Source organism: Cornus florida, unplaced genomic scaffold, assembly GCF_030987335.1.
Source record: "Cornus florida cultivar Cherokee Brave unplaced genomic scaffold, ASM3098733v1 CherokeeBrave_3.0.0_Hap2_Chr02, whole genome shotgun sequence".
In the NCBI taxonomy this organism is placed as follows: Eukaryota; Viridiplantae; Streptophyta; class Magnoliopsida; order Cornales; family Cornaceae; genus Cornus; species Cornus florida.
The window spans coordinates 72140339-72159122 of NW_026775572.1; the positions used below are offsets into that span (position 1 = coordinate 72140339).

Sequence of the window (18784 nt, forward strand, 5' to 3'; positions counted from 1 at the left end):
ACTCTTTAATGAGTGAAAACAGCGCAAAATAATTATAAAAGCAAGCCCGGAGGTCCACTATAAGATTCTGTGCACTAGCAAAAGACAAAAATAGGTCACACGCCCACCCACGCGCCAACACGCGCTTGTCATACGTCCTCCATGTGCCTGTGCAAGTTGGCACCGTGTGGAACGCGGTATAACGTGCCTGGACGCGCTGTTTGTTGGCGCGCGTTACTCATGCTTTTATTTTTAGTTAGGATCTGGCTTGCCAATGCGTGGTTCTCATGCTCTTGAGCACTGGGTGCGCATTATGTGCACTGTATGTGTGACGCACTAAATCATCTCCAGCGTATCACTTGGTCCAAAGGCTGCAGGTGTGGGTTACACCGAATTCTGGCGTACCATACCGCACTTGATTGGCCGTCAACCTTCCAGCGACTCCTGCTGTCGGCGATGCTCCACCTGTCGGAAAATCGCAGAAAATTCTAGAAAATTAAAAAAAAATTCCAGAATAATTAAATTAGGCCCTAAAAAGATTAAGAAAATTTTCAAATTTTTTTAGAAAAATTTCAATTTTTTTTTAAAAATTCCTGAAACCTAATTTAACCCTTTTGGACCTTTTTGAAACTTTATAGCATCATTTGATAAAGATTACATGGCTTTAGAAAAAATTTATACTTAAAATACAATGAAAAAAATTAAATTACATCATTGAACTTTCAAATGAAGCCTTAATTACATTCATCCAAAGATAAAATTACATTTAATTAACTTATAAGCTTCATCGATGCCCAAGCATACATCATCATCATTCAATCACAAATATACATGCATCATCATCATATATTAATATATACATATGCATATATAAATTTGGATCCATAAATGATTATTTTCTTCAATAAAAAATATGATCTCTAGACATGAATTAAATCTAGTTCTAATACCACTGTGAGGGAAATGGAAGTTTTAAAAACTTTAAGTGGGATTTTCAAATACAGATCTTGATTTATGTGTAGAGACAAATTTTATGCATGAAGATATGATGATCCTTTTAATTTAAGGATATAAAACTTATATCAAGGTTTGAGTAAACCTTAGATCTCTCTTCTAAAGTGAATGTTCTCACTTATTGTAAATCACTTTGCTAGAAGCCTCTTCCATGAATCTCCATCTTGTTGCTAATGATTTTGCCTTTAGGAATCACCCATAAGCCTCCATGAATGACCTTGAAAAGTTTAGGTTGTGGGGAGCCTCCATTAGATGAGAACACTAACCCTAAAATTTTAAAGAGAGAAAATAATTGATTGTCTTCTAAACAAAGGCGTAACCTAAAATATACATGGACCCTATGTATATATAGGCCAAATAAAAATAATAATTAAAGACAATATATTTTTCTCAATATCTAAAAGTAACGTGATATCTTAAATCTAATAGACTCCAATATTAAGTTGGGCTAGGAGTGAGAATCCTTTGGGCTTATTATTTTCTTGGCTACAATGAATAATTGGCCCGATCCATTATACCATGACCCAATTCACTTGATTCATAAATTAATTTCTACTCCACTAAAAGAAATTAATTAAACTCCAATTAAATAATAAATAACCTTTAAGTCAATGTTGCATTTTGACCCCTCTATGCATAATTTGTTATCGGATAAATTAAGCCATCAATCTGACTACTAAATTATATATTTATTTTTGTACCTTTGATTATTTCCAGCTTGATCATAATAAAATATTTATTTGACAAAAATAATAATTTATATAGAAAATCATTTTGTCTAAAAACACATGAAGGCATTCGAATTTAATTTGTGATCAACCATAATAAATACAAAATAAATATAAGTAGTATTGATGCAAATATTGAGAATATAACCCTCTAACTATTAATTACATAACTATCCAAAGTGCCGGTTTATGGATTCCAAAGATTCCGCCGAACAAATCAAAGTAATTACTAATTAATAAAAGATTATATACTTCTCTCATGCGTAAGAGTCAAATGCCATGACAGTGATAGGGAGTAATTACATACGACGGCTCTCGCAATATATCTCAACCTAACGCTAATCCAGTTCAAGTCTTAGTTAATAATATGTTCATCCATAATTACGGACTTTAAACTATTTATGATTACTATTTATGTTCATATATTGATCGTCATCGCATACATGTATAAATATCTCTTGTAATCAACTGGACACTATCAATTCCATAATGAATTGAAATATAATACATTGAATTCACTAATTGTATAAAGTATAAATATTTCAGATATGTTAGGAACATATTTCTCTTTAATCCAAATAGAAATTCGCAATGCCAAGGCATCTAGATCCCAACAATGCCAACCCTTACAATTGATTGAAAGTAAAATATTGAATTATAAAGAAACTGTCAAGAATTTGATATGCAGATCAAGGCTCACAATCGTATAGCATATCAGAATATAACAAAAGATCAGAGTTCAAAGGATTCAGTGAATGAAACAATAAGTGCTTGATTATTTCTTTGAAAAATGGTTCTCTCTCTTGAAGCGATGATTAATTCTTGAGACCCTAAGGATGATCATTTATAGATAATAAGTGGCATAAAATGGGAATGTGAATTAATGCCAATATTACCGTTTGATATGAAATTATTTCCCCAGATTTGAAATTTTAGCCCATTTGATCGGTTGCATGTACCATTTGTGCGGTCACTTGGACTCATCTGATCAGTTAAATTAGAGTTGTGTTCGGTAGGATCATCTTCAAGTGATCGGATAGATGTTTCATCTGATCGATAGAATGGGTCCATCTGTTCGGTTAGATCAGTAAACTGCATGTTCGATCACATGTAGAACTATGAAGATCAGTTGCCCTTCTATTTTGTCATCTTATTGGTTATATGAGATAATTTGATTGGTTACTTGGTGATCTGATCAGTCCCTTGGCTAGTGCTGAAAACAGAGTCTGTTTTAGATCATCTTAACGATCACTTCAGGTTAGATTATCTGTAAGGGATTTTAATTACATGTGTGTTGTCCTAGATCCTTTTATATGGTGAAATGCATGCAATGAGTGAATCCAAAGCTTTGAATCAAAAGCTATACACTAGTGCTATACATGTTATCTAACCGACTGTTTTATACTACCCCTTTGATAAGATCTGCAAATTCTTTCTTTGTGCTTTCCTTTTCATAGTACAACCTTCCTGTAGCTTATATCAAACAGAAATTACTTGGAGAGCATTGTTTCGCCTAAGTATCACAATGTGGTTTAGAATCAACATCGAGAACAATAGAAGATACTATTTTATACGTAGGTCTAACTACTATTTTGTACTAGTTTCATATAATGTACTTTTTCTTTTCTTTTCTTTGGCAAGTTAATGTACTTTTTCTTTAGTAAACCTTTCATTAATTAATTAACTCAACCTCGTGAATTATGTAGCGTTTGATTTTTGTCACAATATTGTGGGTTCTTTTCACTTTGATCATAACTGGGAACAGTTTGTTTTTGTTTCTAATTTTATTTATGCTGTGATATGGTGGTTTTGCCACTTACACTCTTATTTATTTATAATAATCTTGATGTACAATTTGAAATACTTCGTTTGTGAAGTTGGTGAAAAGAACCTTCATGACCTGCAGGCCCTGGGCATAGGCGACCCGCTTAGGCCTTCAATTTGGAAGGGCTTCAAAATTTTAAATTTTCTTATATATGTTATATTATAATTATTTTTTAATATTTTTACAAATATAATTAATATAGAAATTTAATACCGGACGTCAAAATTTATATCCTAAAATAATTTTTTATTTTTTCTCTTTTCTTTCTCCTCCTCATTCATGTTTTTAAATTAAACTCTAACCAATACAGAAATATTGGGCCACAAAAATTTATTTCCTTAAATGAAATTTTTTAATTTTTTTTTTATTATTATTATTATTTTTTATCTATCTATCTCAGCTTCCTCTCTCTCCTCCTCATACATAATTTTAATATTGATCTCAAATATTTATATATATATTTTTCTCTTTCTCTCATTCTGCATTTTTTACAATGTACAACACTATTTTTCTTTTTTCCATGTTCTTTTTCTTGCTTTCATCAAACTTTTCTTTTTTTCCATGTTCTTTTTCTTGCTTTTATCTTTTATTTATTTATTTACTTTCTTATTCATCACATACTTTTTCTCTCCTCTCTGAATTCTCTCAACAAGTAGTCTCCCTCCTCTCTCATTATAACTTTATAATGAGAATTTTAACCAATATAGAAATATTGGGCCCCAAAAATTTATATCTTTAAATAATTTTTTATTTTTTATCTATCTCTTCCTCTCTCTCTTCTCCTTATATAGAATTTTAATATTGATCTCAAATTATTTATATTCTTAACTAACTTTTTTTTCTCGTCATTTTTTACGACGACACTAATTTTTTCTTTTTTTCATGTTCTTTTTCTTGCTTTTACCAAAATTTTCTTTTTTCCATGTTTTTTTTCTTGCTGTTATCTTTTATTTATTTATTTTCTTATTCATCACATACTTTCTCTCCTCTATGAACTCTCTCAACAAGTCGTCTCCCTCCTCTCTCATTATAAATTTATAGTTCTCTTTCTCCTCCACTTCATTATTCTCGATTTGAACCCATTTTTATCCTATTGAAGAATTTTAGGAGCATTGGATTGGGGTTTTCTAAATCAGTTTTTATTGTTCTTTTTCTTTAATTATTTTTACATTTTATTAACTTTTGTTAATATAAATTTATGTATATATACAGTGACGGATCCAGAAAATTTTGTGAGGGGGGAGGACTTTTAATTTATGGGGCCAAACTTATATAATTGGTCTATTTTTATAATTTTAATTAGATTTTTTCATAAATTTTCAAAAATGTAAACTATAAAATGTATAAAAAAAAAAAATTAGTGGGGCCAAATTATAATTTTAGTGGGGGAATTTGCATAAATTCTAAAAAATTTAAAGTATAAAATGCAAAAAAAAAAAAATGGAATCTAGTGGGGACAAATTATAATTTTAGTGAGGGGCATCTTCATAAATTCTAAAAAAAATTAGGTATAAAATGAAAATATAAAAAATCTGATCCGACCCCACTGGTCCCACTTTGGGTCCGTGCCTGTATATATATATATATATATATATATATATATATCATATATTTGTATATTTTAACCAAACTTAAATACAATAATCTAATTAGTAATTTTTAATTTCACAAAAGTAAGAATGATGATTTTTAAATAAATATTATCTAATATTAATATATTATTAAAAGGTCACTTTTTATATATATCTAAGGCCCCAAATTATTAAGGGAGGCTCATCGTTTATTTTAAGCATTTTTATAATTTTGTTTTTTCGCCTAAGACCCCAAATTATTTTGAGCCGCCCTTGGTGCTTATCGTTCATTTTAATAAAAAAATTCGTCTAAGGTGCCAAATTATTTCAAGCTGCTCTTGGTGCTTATCGTCCATTTTAATAAAAATTTCGCACTCCTATAAGTTTTTGGTGCCAATGAAACCTTATATATAAAGACCTCGTATTTAAAAATTTGCCTAAGCTCTCTCAAAATTTTGAAAATATCGGGGCCAGCCTTGAGTGACCAAAACTAATGTTTGAGTGATGAAGGAGTATGGGGTGACTGAGACTTGGACCAAATTTACTATCGAGTTACCGGGTATGTCACATGGTTGAACCCCATTATTTTTTCTCTGATGGATGGAGTAGCTCTGCTCGAAATGGATGGACGGAAATTGGTTGCATACAACTCCAAGGAAGAGACGTCAAGGGATACAATGGTGCATGGGATTCCATCTACCTTTCTAGCAAAAGCCACCTATGTGAAGAGTCTTGTCTCACCCCATTACAAATGTGGTATTTAAGAGAGGAGATAGTGACACTGAACTTAAAGAGAGATCGATAATTTATTTTATTTTTTCTTTTGGTGAACCATTTTCATATATCACATATGCCATCATATCATAGAACTTTTCTAGCAATTGCATGATAATTTAGTTCTCGTTGATTCTTAATTGCTTCAGTTTCTAGTTTAATGTTGAATTAAAAGTATTGTTTTAGACTTATATTGAGTTCGGGTACAAAATCATTAAACTTAGATTGTTGCTTTAGTTGTATACATGTGGTTCTGTGAGTCCACTGTTGGAGTGGTCTTCTCTTCATGTTTGCATTAGACTGAAATTCAATTTTCAATTGACAAGTACTTTTAGTCTTTTTCAAGTCCAATTTTGACTGGCCAATTTTTAAGTCTGAAAATTATTTTATAAAAATTCAATTATAAAAAGGTATGTTCTTCTCTTTTTATAGTTATCTAAAATTAATATTTTATAGTGACAAATCAAATAGGCCCTTATTATTTTCCTCATTGACGAAATGTTACTGGCATTGATATTCTTGAGGTATCAATAATTTTTTAAAAATTTAAGTACACTAGCCTTGCAAAATAACTGGATAATGGATTTTGTTTCAACGCTTTTAAGAGTGTTCCTGAGATATAAAAGCATTAATAGAAATATCATGTCAATTAACATGCATAAACTAAGGCAGGCAAATAAAAAAAGGAATAAAATAAAAAGTTTAGGAGGTGGTCGGATGACTTGTGCTCTGCTTAGTTGAGTTATGAATAATTTGATTAGGTCTGTAAACAAAAAAAATTCTAAAGATGGACCACTAACTGTCGGCTGATTTAATAGTAATCGGCCATCTGTTTGGTTAGATGAGTAAATTGTTCGATCACATGTAGAACTATGATGATCAGTTACCAAACAAGAAAATATTGAATGTGTCAAAGTCTTCTAGCTTAGTTGGTAAGATGTCTTTCGTTGGCTCTTGAAGCGCATGGGTTCGAGTCTTGGCACCAACTAATCCCTAACATTTACCCTTCAAAAAAAAAAAAAAAAAATTGAATGTATATGTACCCAAAAAGACTATGGCACGAAAAATCGGAGTACGGGATCCACACAGGACCTCCCAGCTCGAAAATCGGAAAAATGTCTAAATAATCTGAAAGTTCTAAATTAAAAAAAATGCTCGAATCAACTCTCGGGACTCATATGGTACACCCCACCGTGTCCAGCATGCAAAACGAGGCTATGAATAATTAAATTCAGAAAAATTGAAAAATACTCGAAAATGAAAAAAATACTTGCAGTTAGGCCAAATCTCAGAAGAGATTATTGTAGTTTACCCTATATGTTATATATATGAGTAATTATAATTGTACCGATTTGTTGCAGTGAATTACCTAACCGAATGTTTCTGATTGGTTATTTATACACAATACATGTAAGTGGAGGACCCACTCATTTATTTATCCCATTTGTTGTAGTGAATTGCCCGACCTATTTCTTTTAATTAGTCCATTTATGCATAAATAAAGAAGTGGGGCCCTCCACCTACATGTATTGTACATAAATAACTAATCATAAATATTCGATTAGGTAATTCACTGTAACAAACCGATGCAATTATCATTATTCTATATATATAGATACGCGATGTAGGGGTGAACAAATAATCCGTCAATCCCATTTGTTGTAGTGAATTGCCCAACCTATTTCTTTTAATTAGTCCATTTATACATAAATAAAGAAGTGGGGCCCTCCACCTACATGTATTGTACATAAATAACTAATCATAAATATTCGATTAGGTAATTCACTGTAACAAATCGATGCAATTATCATTACTCTATATATATAGATACGCGATGTAGGGGTGAACAAATAATCCGTCAATCCGGTCTAAACTAATCCGATCCGTGTGGTTTGGTTCGGTTTTCATATCTCATGATTCGGTGATGGTTTGAAAAATTTGCAATCCGGTGTTCATGGTTCGGTTAACGGATTGGCCCCTGAAAAAACCGATCCGAACCGTTAACCGATCTGAATCAATCCGTTGCCGATCCGAACCGAACTGTTAGTCAATCTGAACCGAACCGTGAATAATATATTATCTATATATATATATATATATATATATATATATATATATATATATATATATCCAATATTGAATATACAGTATACTTATTGCCTTTTTTCTTCTTCTTTTTTTTTTTTTTTAATTCATTGTTCTAACCCTAGCTCCCAAATAACTCACTACTCTGATCTGGCATCTCATTTCATTAGCCGCGCCTCTCTCGCATCTTCTCTCCACCCTCTTCTCTCTTCACCCTCTTCTCTAGACGTTATCTTTGCCTCTGTGACAGTCTTAACTCTTCACTCTTCACCTCTGTTTTTGTTCATTCTTTGCCTCCCAATCTCTCGCCTCTCAATCCATCACCTCTCAATCTATTGTTCACCATATTTGAAGCAACGGCGACCTCTGCATATCGAAGCAACGACGACCTCTTTAAGTAGATCTACCTCTTTTATGGTGAGTTCACAAAATTTTTGCATGGATCTTCTTATTCTTCTCTTCTCTGAACATTTTTTGTAAATAACGTCAATATTTTCTGTTAATCACCATAACACAGTGATGGATCTTCTTATTCTGGAAGACGCCACCGCCGACGGCCATCCCGTGGCTGAACTGTAACTGTGTGGCTTCGGGCTCCACTGTGTACGCCATCACGGAGGGTTCCATTGCCCTAACCCTTCCCAAGATGTAAAGTTAAAGTTTTTCATCAGAAAATAAACCCATATGAAACTCTATCTCGGATTGAGGAGGTGTTTTGCTTGTTCTGAAATTTTGAATCTTCGTGTTTTTTTTCTTTTAGGGTTTCCTTACTACCATGGACTCTTCTTTTTCCTTATAAATATCATTGATTTTGTATTCATATTTAAAAAAAAAAAAAAATTGAACAAGATTGACAAAGCCCAATCAGCCGAATCCGCAGAAACCGATCTGATCCGATCCGTTACTTCACGGATCGGTTTGGTTCGGATTGAAGGCCATCACGGATCGATTTGGTTTCAATTTTTGCCAATCCGTGGAGACCGGTTCGGCTTGATCTTTATCCCCAAACCGAATCAATTCGAGCCGTGATTAGGCCTAACGCGATGGAAGAAGGAGGAGAGAGAATAATAGTCAATAAACGGATAAATAATTTCAAAAAATAAATTTTAATGAATCATAAATATAGAAGCATTGTATTAACTATAGGTACTTTTTTAACCAATATTAACAGTCCTCTATTATATTATATAAATATTTTGATGTATCCATACAGCATATGTGTCCTGTTTATTTATTAGCATTTTATTTTTTTTATGTTCGTATCCTGGTATGCTACTTGTGTACAACTCCGTAATTATTTTTCGTCTGAAATTACCCCAAAGCAAAACTGCAATTTTTAATTTGGGATTTTTTTTTTTTTTTTTTTTTCCTATTTGAATTGGGTTTAAATTTATAAAACAACCTTAGGCACTACCTATTTATTTTTCGCGGATTCTCCTTGAAGGCTGCAATGTCGAACGGTGCAAACATTCCAGGCGATATCATCTTTGATATCTCTCTGCAGATTCAAGTGCTTATCAAGCGGATGGCTTACTCTAATCTCAGACCGTCGTTTCGTAGAAACACATCTCAATCTAAACAACAAACGCGAGTGTCTCATTCTCATATCACGCCCTGTACGCGAGTGTCTCACTCTCATATCACGCTCTGCTTTCTCCGTCGACTGCACTGAATCATCCAATAACGATGTTGTGACGGCAACGAAACTCGATTTCCCATTGATTTGTTCCTGCGAAATGGATATTATTGGTTCTTGCAATGGCTTGATTTTACTTGCCAGTGGACAACAAACTATTATGTTTTTATGGAACCCATCGACTAGAGAGGTCGAGCAATTACCCAATTCCCTTACGTGTCCCTACCAGTACCGGGCCAAACCCAATACCATTTCTTCATGCAGAATGTATGGACTTGGTTACGATTCATCCATAGATGATTACAAAGTGGTGGAAATTATACATTCTGATATACTTACATGTTTGTATGAATATACGCTGAGAACCGGTAGTTGGCGTTTGAGAAGGAGTTGGGTTTCTGATTTCCTCTATGTTATTAGTCGGCCGTCGGGCGTTCTTCTAAATGGTTCTGTACATTGGTTAGCTTATAAATATTCGAATGATGGGAGAGATTCGAATCTTTATGAGGTGATTGGTGCTTTTGATCTAACAGACAATGAATTCCGGGATATATATGTACCTTCCTCAGTACCTTCCTCTCTAGCTTTCTCTCCTCACGCCGTCTGGATTTCAAATGATTTGGGGGTTCTTGGAGGGTGTCTCACTGTGCTTGTATGTCCTAATTTTACGAGAACTGATGTTTGTGTGATGAAGGAGTATGGGGTGACTGAGAGTTGGACCAAATGTAGGGTCGAGTTGCAGTGTTTAAGGATAAATGGTCGAATTCGAAACCCCTTTATGCTTTCTCTGGGGATGGGGTAGTTCTGCTGCGAAAGGATGGACAGAAATTGGCTGCATACAATTCTGAGGAAAACACATCAAGGGATATAATGGTGGTTGGCATTCCATCTAGAGTTAGAGAAAAGGCGACGCATAGCTTTACTTTTGGAGAAAAGTTCGCCGGTTGTTTCCTTTTTCCGTAGGGGCGTGGATGAAAGGATTCTTCAGAAACATTCTTATTTCTTGGGGTGTTTTTCATAAATATCTTTTGAAGATATTTATTTGAGGAGCTTTTAAGAAAATATCTTTTGAAAGATATTTTCATTCTAGGTAATTTTGCAGTTATCACTTTTTGTAAGGGCATTGTGCAATTAACGAAAGTTATTACAAAATGCCTCGTTTTGAATCCGGATCCTTGTATGGGATTCATTTTCACTTTTCATCGAGTCGCGTACTCTTAGAATCGTCTTCTGGTCATTTTTCCCAGTTTTAAGGTTTTTGACCTTAGTTGCTATTGAACTTGTTCGGGGCATATCTTTCTGTTCGGGACTCGGTTTTCGACGCTGTTTCTTCTGTTATTCATTTTTTCTCATTTCGGTTCTTTTTTGTTCACGGTGTTTTACCGTTTGAGCGCATCTACGCAAATTTCACTTTTCCGGACTCGGTGGGACCCGTTCGGGACACTTTTAGGCTTCGTTTGGATTGAGGAATTTAAAGGGATTTGGAGAGAAAAGAAAGGGAAGGATAGTGATTAGGGTGTTTGGATGGAAAGAATAAGAGAGAAAAGAAAGGATTGGGAGGGATAGTTCATTTAGAATCCGTCCAAATTTGACAAGATTTTGAGGGATTTGGAGAGAAATGGAACAAATTACAGAAGGGGCTAGAGAGTTAAGAGACAATAGGCTGAAGCTTTGCGAACGACGACCGAACTAGAACAGCGAGTGATGGAAACTGATAGATATGGGTTTTGATTTTTTTAACAATCTGAAATGATATGTGGATATGGGTTTTGATTTTCACAGTTGCACAGAAAAAGAGAGGGAGGCTGAGAACGAGATGGAGGCTATTGGGAAGGTTGGTATATATATATATATATATGTAGTTTGCAGTTGCAAAGAGAGAGAGAGAGAGTTGCAAAACAAGAATTACAGACCTTGATTAGTTGATTTTGATTTTTGGAACAATCTGAAATGATATGCCGATATGGGTTTTAATCTTCTGATTCTTGTAGATTTTGTAGTTTGAAGTTGGAGAAAGAGAGAGAGGATATGTGAGAATGAGAATAGAGAGATGGAGGCGATTGGGAATTCTAGAGAGAGAACGGTGAATGAGAATACGGAGGCTGAAATGATTTTGCCATACTTATTAACCCTACCAAAAAAGGTAATATGATAATTTTATTATTATCATTTTTCTTCTTTTCTCTCCTTTGTGTTATCCAAATAACAATATTGCCAATTCCTTTCTTTTATCTCTTATCTATCCAAATATGAATATAAATTATAGTTATCCCTTCCTTTTCTTTCCTTTCTTTTCTCTCATAATCCTTTCCTTTCTTTTCTCTCATGTATATCTAAACGAAGCCTTAGGGTTTTTCTATAAATAGACAGTGAAATAAGAAAAAGTCAACATTTTCTACTTCTTCCTCCCTCCTTAGCCAGCCATCCATGGCAGCCCTTGGGCGCCACCCTTCTATTTTCTTTTCCAGCCACTTCCCTCTTGTATTTTGCTGTGATGCCTTAGCATTTATTGTTGGCCTTGGCGAGGCGGTCCTTTCCCCTCTATTAGAAGCCAGTTTAGACCATTTTTGAGTTCGGGTTTTGATTTTGGTGGTACCTCAAGGGTTATTATTGCTTCCCTCGTTGTCCCCGACATAACCTAGGAGTGTCGTCAGATTCGGAGAGGTTTCCTGTCGGTTGGATTTGAGATTTCATCTCAAATGGAGGCAGGGGATGTTATAGGTTTATATTTTTGTTGTCTTGAATGTTTTTCAAACTTATACAACTTGTATGCATGCTTTTCTTCATAATCTAGAATTTAATTTAATTATTCTCTTTGTATAAGATTTAATTCACATGGTTGTATGTGTAACGGAATTAAATTGTAGCATACTATTAAATTAGACCTTGATATGTTTGTTAACATATATTAAATTGAGAACATTTGAATAAGTATTGAAACTTTTATTTAATTATTTTCTTGTATGAAAATTTAATTCACATGGATGTATTTAGCATGGAATTGACTTGTAATGTGATATTAAATTAGGTCTTGGTATGATCCTCAACATATATAAATTTGAATATATTTTTAGTTGTTTCAAAATTTAGAGAAAATTAATTAATTAGATTAATTAATTTTATTTTAAGTGTTCTATTCATTTAAGTGAATTTTTATCTTGATATTGTTGATGGCCTCGGCATATTCTTTAATATAAATTAAATTAAAAATATTCAGATAAGTTTTGAAATCTAGAGATTTTAATTAAATGAATTAATTAAAATCTATTTAATGGTTCTTTTAATATAATCAAATATTTGAGTAGATAAAACTTGTGTAAAGAAGTTATTTAATTTAGTAGATTACTAAATTCTTGTGATTTCATAGTATTATGAATATGTTGTGCATTATTGGAAGTTAAATTGCTAACTTGTTACTATGTAGTAGTAATATGAGATTCTTGTGAATTTGATAGTATTAGCCTTGTAAATTTCTTGCTACAATGTCGTAGAATTAGTGTTTAAAGTTTACCATGGAAGCATGATTTAAATTTTTAAGTAGATGATATTGTATTGTATATTATATTATAGTAAAGACTTGACATAATATATGCCATTTTAGAATTGAAACCTTAAGGCATGTGTTGCCCAGGTATAAACTCTAGGGGGGGGGGGGTGGTGAATAGAGTCTAAGCAAATTAAGGTCAATTTTTCAATATTGATTTATCAACTAGAGTTAAACTTAACTTCTTTGACAAATATTGAATGATGCAAACTGAATATAAGCTTTAATTCTTATTTATGAAAAGGCATATTAAGACATACATGAAGCAATAAATATGAGAGATAAAGATAGAAGTTGCAAATATGTGCTCAACGATTTTAGCGAGGTTCGGAAACTCCTACTCCTCGGCTCAAGACCCCTCTTGAGACTTCCCAATTCACTATGGCTTCTCCTTGCGGGTGGAGAGCAAACCTTTTACAAGAAGCACCTTCTAGCTTTTAAGTGCTAAGAGATACACCTTCTCTAAGTCTTCCTTGAGCCCCACCAGCTCTTACAAGTCTTTGAAATATATAGATGAAGTACAAGATGATCTCTCTCTTAGATCTAAAGTACAAGATTTAGCTTACTCTAGAGTATGTATGAATAACTTGAAGCTCAATACTCTTTTGATGAAATGAAGTGTGTGTTTATGATAAAGGCTTTATGATTGCAAGGATATCTTTCACAATTAATGCAATTAGCTTTTATGAAGTTATTCAGTCATTATATAGACTTTCAGATGATGTCTAATACTTTTCTAGCTGTTGGACACACATCCCAAGACAGAAATGCCCGTTTGAATTTTGAAATGCGCAATTTCGGTCGACCGAAATGAAACTCCCTTGAGTTTCGGTCGTCCGAAATGGTTTTCTGGTTGGACACCCTTCTCAGTATCTTAGCTTCGGTAGACCAAAGAGGAACCCATGTTTATTTCGGTCGTCCGAAATAGTTTCAGGATTGAACTTCACCCTCTCGGTATTTCTGTTTCGGTAGACCGAAGTGAACTCTCAGTTATTTCAGTCGACCGAAATAATTATTAGTTGGATCTGTATATTCATTTCGGTAGTGAACTCTCAGTTATTTCGATCGACTAAAATAATTATTAGTTGGATTTGTATATTCATTTCGGTCAACCGAAATGAAATGATGATTTATTTCGGTAGACTGAAATAACTTGAAGCTTTGATCCTAACTCTTGGTTCATTTCGGTAGACTGATACACTAGTGCTTCCCATTTCGGTAGACCGAAATGGACTCATATTTTCAAATAAGGATATGCTTAAGTCCTTTGTTCCTTAGTCACGGTAATTGAGATGATATGCATAATGTTGGAGAGTTTGAGCTTCAAGATGTTCATATACACTTTAAAAAAGCTTCTTAAGAAACTCACCAACCTAGCTAACCCCATTTTGATGTCTTGTGATGACTTGACTTTGACTTTTGATTGCTTAGTCCTTTGCTCATGCTTTAGTGTTGCTTCTTCAGTTTTGTCCTTGTATTATAGTGCTTGTTTTGATGAATTCTTTGCTTTGTAATTTCACTCAAGAAGACATTAGTAATCATAGAACATCATTAATGAATTATGATCTTTAAAAACCTTTGATTCAAGGTCAAAAATCTCCCCCTTTTTGATGATGACAATTCATTGATGTGTTCGTCAAATAAGAATAAGTATGTAAGTGATTCTCCCCCTATCAATGTGCATAGTCTTGATAAATAAGAGATTTACAAATCTCCCCCTTTCCTTGTGCAATCATTTAACTATCATTAGAGTTGAAAGCATAACATATTTAAGGCATACAAACAAATCATGAAAGAATTGAAAGCATGAAAGCATACAGATTTTAATTGCAAAAAACATGTATTTTCATTGATTCACGAATTTAAGGTTAAGATACATCATCTATTCCTCAATGACCACTATAACCAATGTTTCAATTACAACTACAATCAGCATTACCATCCACAACCTACATTAGCAACTCTATCAAATTTTTCAACAGTCAATATTCTATATTCCAGCACAAAAGTCACAGCAACATCAACCACCAACAACATCAATTCTCCCCCTTTGGCATTTATAAAAAAGATAGGGGGGGTATGAGATCAAAAGTGAGGAAGTCCCGTGACACGGAGATCGGCAAAGTCTTGCTTCACGAGATCGACTTCATTGGTTAGTTCCTCTAGTCGAAGGCGCAGGTCGAGAATATGTTCCTTGTTCTCTTTGCCAAGGGAAATTTGTTCTTTAGAGAGAGCAAGACTATCAAGTAAAAGCTTACAGATTGACCGTTCGTCGGAGGGAGGGATATGCATGGATTCTTGTTCTTCCTCTTCTTCCCGTTTAACCTCAGCTTGTTCTACTTCCCTTTCTTCATTTCTATCTCCTACAACCTCTTCTGCCTGAGGTTCTGCCATATCAACGTCATGGCCCTCATACACTGGATCTCCATGTTTGGGATCATACCAAATATTGTGTGCAGATTTTTTAAGACCCATTCGACTTAGCAATTCTCGGTCGATTCTGTAGAGGTTAGCGAGCTCCTTTTTGTCCTCGCCTTCTATTCACACTTTGAATGCTCGGAAGATTAGGGTAAGCGGCATATCATAGAAGAGGTGAGTTTTTTTTTCTTTCTTGGTGCAATCGATCATATGATGAAAGATGAGAAAAGCGAGATCGAATTTCTTGCCATTTAGAACACACCAGATAAGAAATGCCTCCAAGAATGAGACATTGGAGCGGTCACCAGATTTAGGAAGGATGCAATGAATGATGACATGATAAATGAGACGGGCTTGTACCGTTAATTGACTTGCATAGATTTTGTCAATAGTGTTGGTAGGAAATTGGCTCATTTGTTGAACGGCTTGGTAAGGGTCAAACCCTTCCCCGTCATACCAGTCATAGGCAGTGTTATAGGTGATATCGCCATGAGGAAGGTTAAGAATGCGACGAATGGCTGACAGAGGGAGTGTGATCTTGGTTCTTACAACGAATGAAAAGAAGGTGTTCTCTCCTACAATCCTCTGAAGATGAGTATAGAATAGCCTAACCAATTTGGGGTAGATAGGAACTTTGATAGTCAAGAATTCACCTAACCCTATGGCTTCAAAGAGAGAAAAGGTATGTGTGATGAGTTCCTCAGTGTTATGTTCCTCAAAAAACTTTCCTTTTTCAACTATTTTGTGGAGAAACTTGGTTTCAAAAACTTCTTTGAATTCAGGTTCACGGAATAGATGCATAGCTAGGGTAGGGTAAGGGTCGGAAGGAACAGGATTTGGGGGGTTAGACCCTCCAGCTTCAGTGTCATGTCTATGCTTAGATCTCTTCTCTCTATCAAGTTTGGAAGAATAGAATTTTTTCTGGTTGCCATTAATTTCTGTTGATAGATTTAAGGTTATGTGAAGTGATGATAGAGCTAAAAGCAACACAATCTAACTTACAGTGATGCAACAAGATGATAGTGACTGAAAGGAAACACTTCTATCTTAGAATGAAGCAAAAGAGTTGAATAATCACAGCAGACGAATCCTTTGAATAGATGATAATCAGAGACGTATAAACTCAAGAATGAATATGACGAAAAGATGAGAGAGTTCAAAGTGCAACTTACCTTGAGAGATAGTGAGAGATTCGCATGAGAGGATGAAGGAAGAAGATCGCAGGAGGTTTGCACGATAAAAGGCGCCTCAGGGAGCGAGAGAGATAGGGTTTTGAGGTTTAAAGGTAAGAATGAGATTCGCAGGTATTTAACATTCAAAGATGGGCCATATGTGACGGGGCCGACGGTTCGGTAGACCGAAATGGCTTCATCGGTTGACTGAAATGGCTGTTAAGGGGAAACTTCATCCTTATTTCGGTCGACCGAAGCATGGTTTCGGTTTACCAAAATGCTGATCCTGAGAGCAGAATTTGAAGTGTTGATTATGAGGATTAATAGCTGTTATGAATTTCACTTTCTATAGCCATTCCGATTTCTCGACGAAGTGTGCAAAATCTGTCTTCTTGAAGTGGCTTCGTGAGAATGTCCGCTAATTGATTCTCGGTGTTAACGAACATCAATTCAATGTCACCTTTTGAAACATGATCACGTAGGAAATGATATCTGATCTCAATATGCTTTGTTTTAGAGTGCTGAATGGGATTCTTTGATAAGCAAATAGCACTGGTATTATCACATTTAATTGGGATTTTGTCGAAGAATAAACCAAATTCTTCCAACTATTGTTTGATGTAGAGAATTTGTGCACAACAGCTACCAGCAGCAACATATTCAGCTTCAGCGGTTGATAATGCGACTGAGTTTTGTTTCTTACAAGACCAAGATACAAGTGATTGACGTATAAAGTGACACGCGCCGCTTGTACTTTTTTCTGTCAACTTTACAGCCAGCAAAATCAGCATCTATAAATCCTACGAGTTCAAAGGATGTGTGCCTAAGATACCACAAACCTAGGTTGATAGTGCCATTCAAGTATTTAAAGATGCGTTTGACAGCATTCAAGTGAGATTCCTTGGGATAAGATTGAAACCTAGCACATAAGCACACACTAAACATAATGTCCGGCCTACTAGCCGTTAAATATAGAAGACTTCCGATCATTCCTCTATATTTCTTAATATCAACTTCCTTGCCTTTCTCATCCTTATCAAGTTTTAAGGAAGGACTCATGGGAGTTTTAGCATGTTTGGCGTCTTCCGAGCCAAATTTCTTTAGCAAATCTTTGGTATACTTTGATTAGGAAATGAAAATTCCATCAAGAGTTTGTTTGATTTGCAGCCCTAAGAAGAAGTTGAGTTCACCCATCATGCTCATTTCAAACTCGTTTTGCATGGAGGTGGCAAACTCTTTACTTAAAGTGTCATTTGTTGATCCAAAAATTATATCATCAACGTAAATTTGGATGATCAACAAATTGCCATTAATGATTTTAGTAAAGAGTGTGTTATCAATCTTACCTCTACAAAACCCATGTGAAAGTAGGAACCCACTAAGTCTTTCATACCAAGCTCTAGGAGCTTGCTTCAAACCATATAAAGCTTTAGTTAATTTAAAAACATGGTTTGGATAATCATAGCTTTCAAAGCCCGGTGGTTGTTCTACGTATACTTCTTCATCAATAAAACCATTTACGAAAGCACTCTTTATATCCATTTGAAATAATTTGAAATTTTTGTGAGATGCAAATGCAAGTAACATTCTTATGGCCTCAAGCCTAGCAACAGGAGCAAAAGTCTCTTCATAGTCTATAACTTCTTCTTGGTTATATCGTTTTGCAACAAGTCTAGCCTTGTTCCTAACAATGGTTCCCGACTCATCCTTTTTGTTTTTAAAAACCCATTTTGTGCCGATAATTGTCTTATTTTAAGGCCTAGGGACAAGATTCCAAACTTTGTTCCTTTTGAATTGAATGAGTTCTTCTTGTATTGCCAAAAGCCAAGATTCATCATTTTCAGCCTCATGTATATTCTCAAGTTCGAATTGAGAAACGAATGCCACAAAATTGCGTACATTTCTTAATTGTGACCTTGTGCTAACACCTTTGGATGGATCACTAATGACTTGGTTAATGAGATGATTATGAACTAACTTCCATTCATTTAGAGTAGCTCTATTTAGAGAGGTATCATTACTTGAATTAGAACTTTGA

General features: G+C 34.4%; 1 protein-coding gene across 1 annotated transcript; it reads left to right on the top strand.

Moving 5' to 3' along the window:
* Positions 1 to 8495: 8495 nt before the first annotated feature.
* LOC132296412 (F-box protein CPR1-like) lies at positions 8496 to 10414 on the top strand. The gene is made up of 2 exons (XM_059794615.1): positions 8496 to 8551; positions 9481 to 10414. The coding sequence occupies exons 1-2, from the start codon at positions 8496 to 8498 to the stop codon at positions 10412 to 10414; spliced, it is 990 nt and encodes a 329-aa protein (XP_059650598.1).
* The last annotated feature ends 8370 nt before the right edge of the window (positions 10415 to 18784 follow it).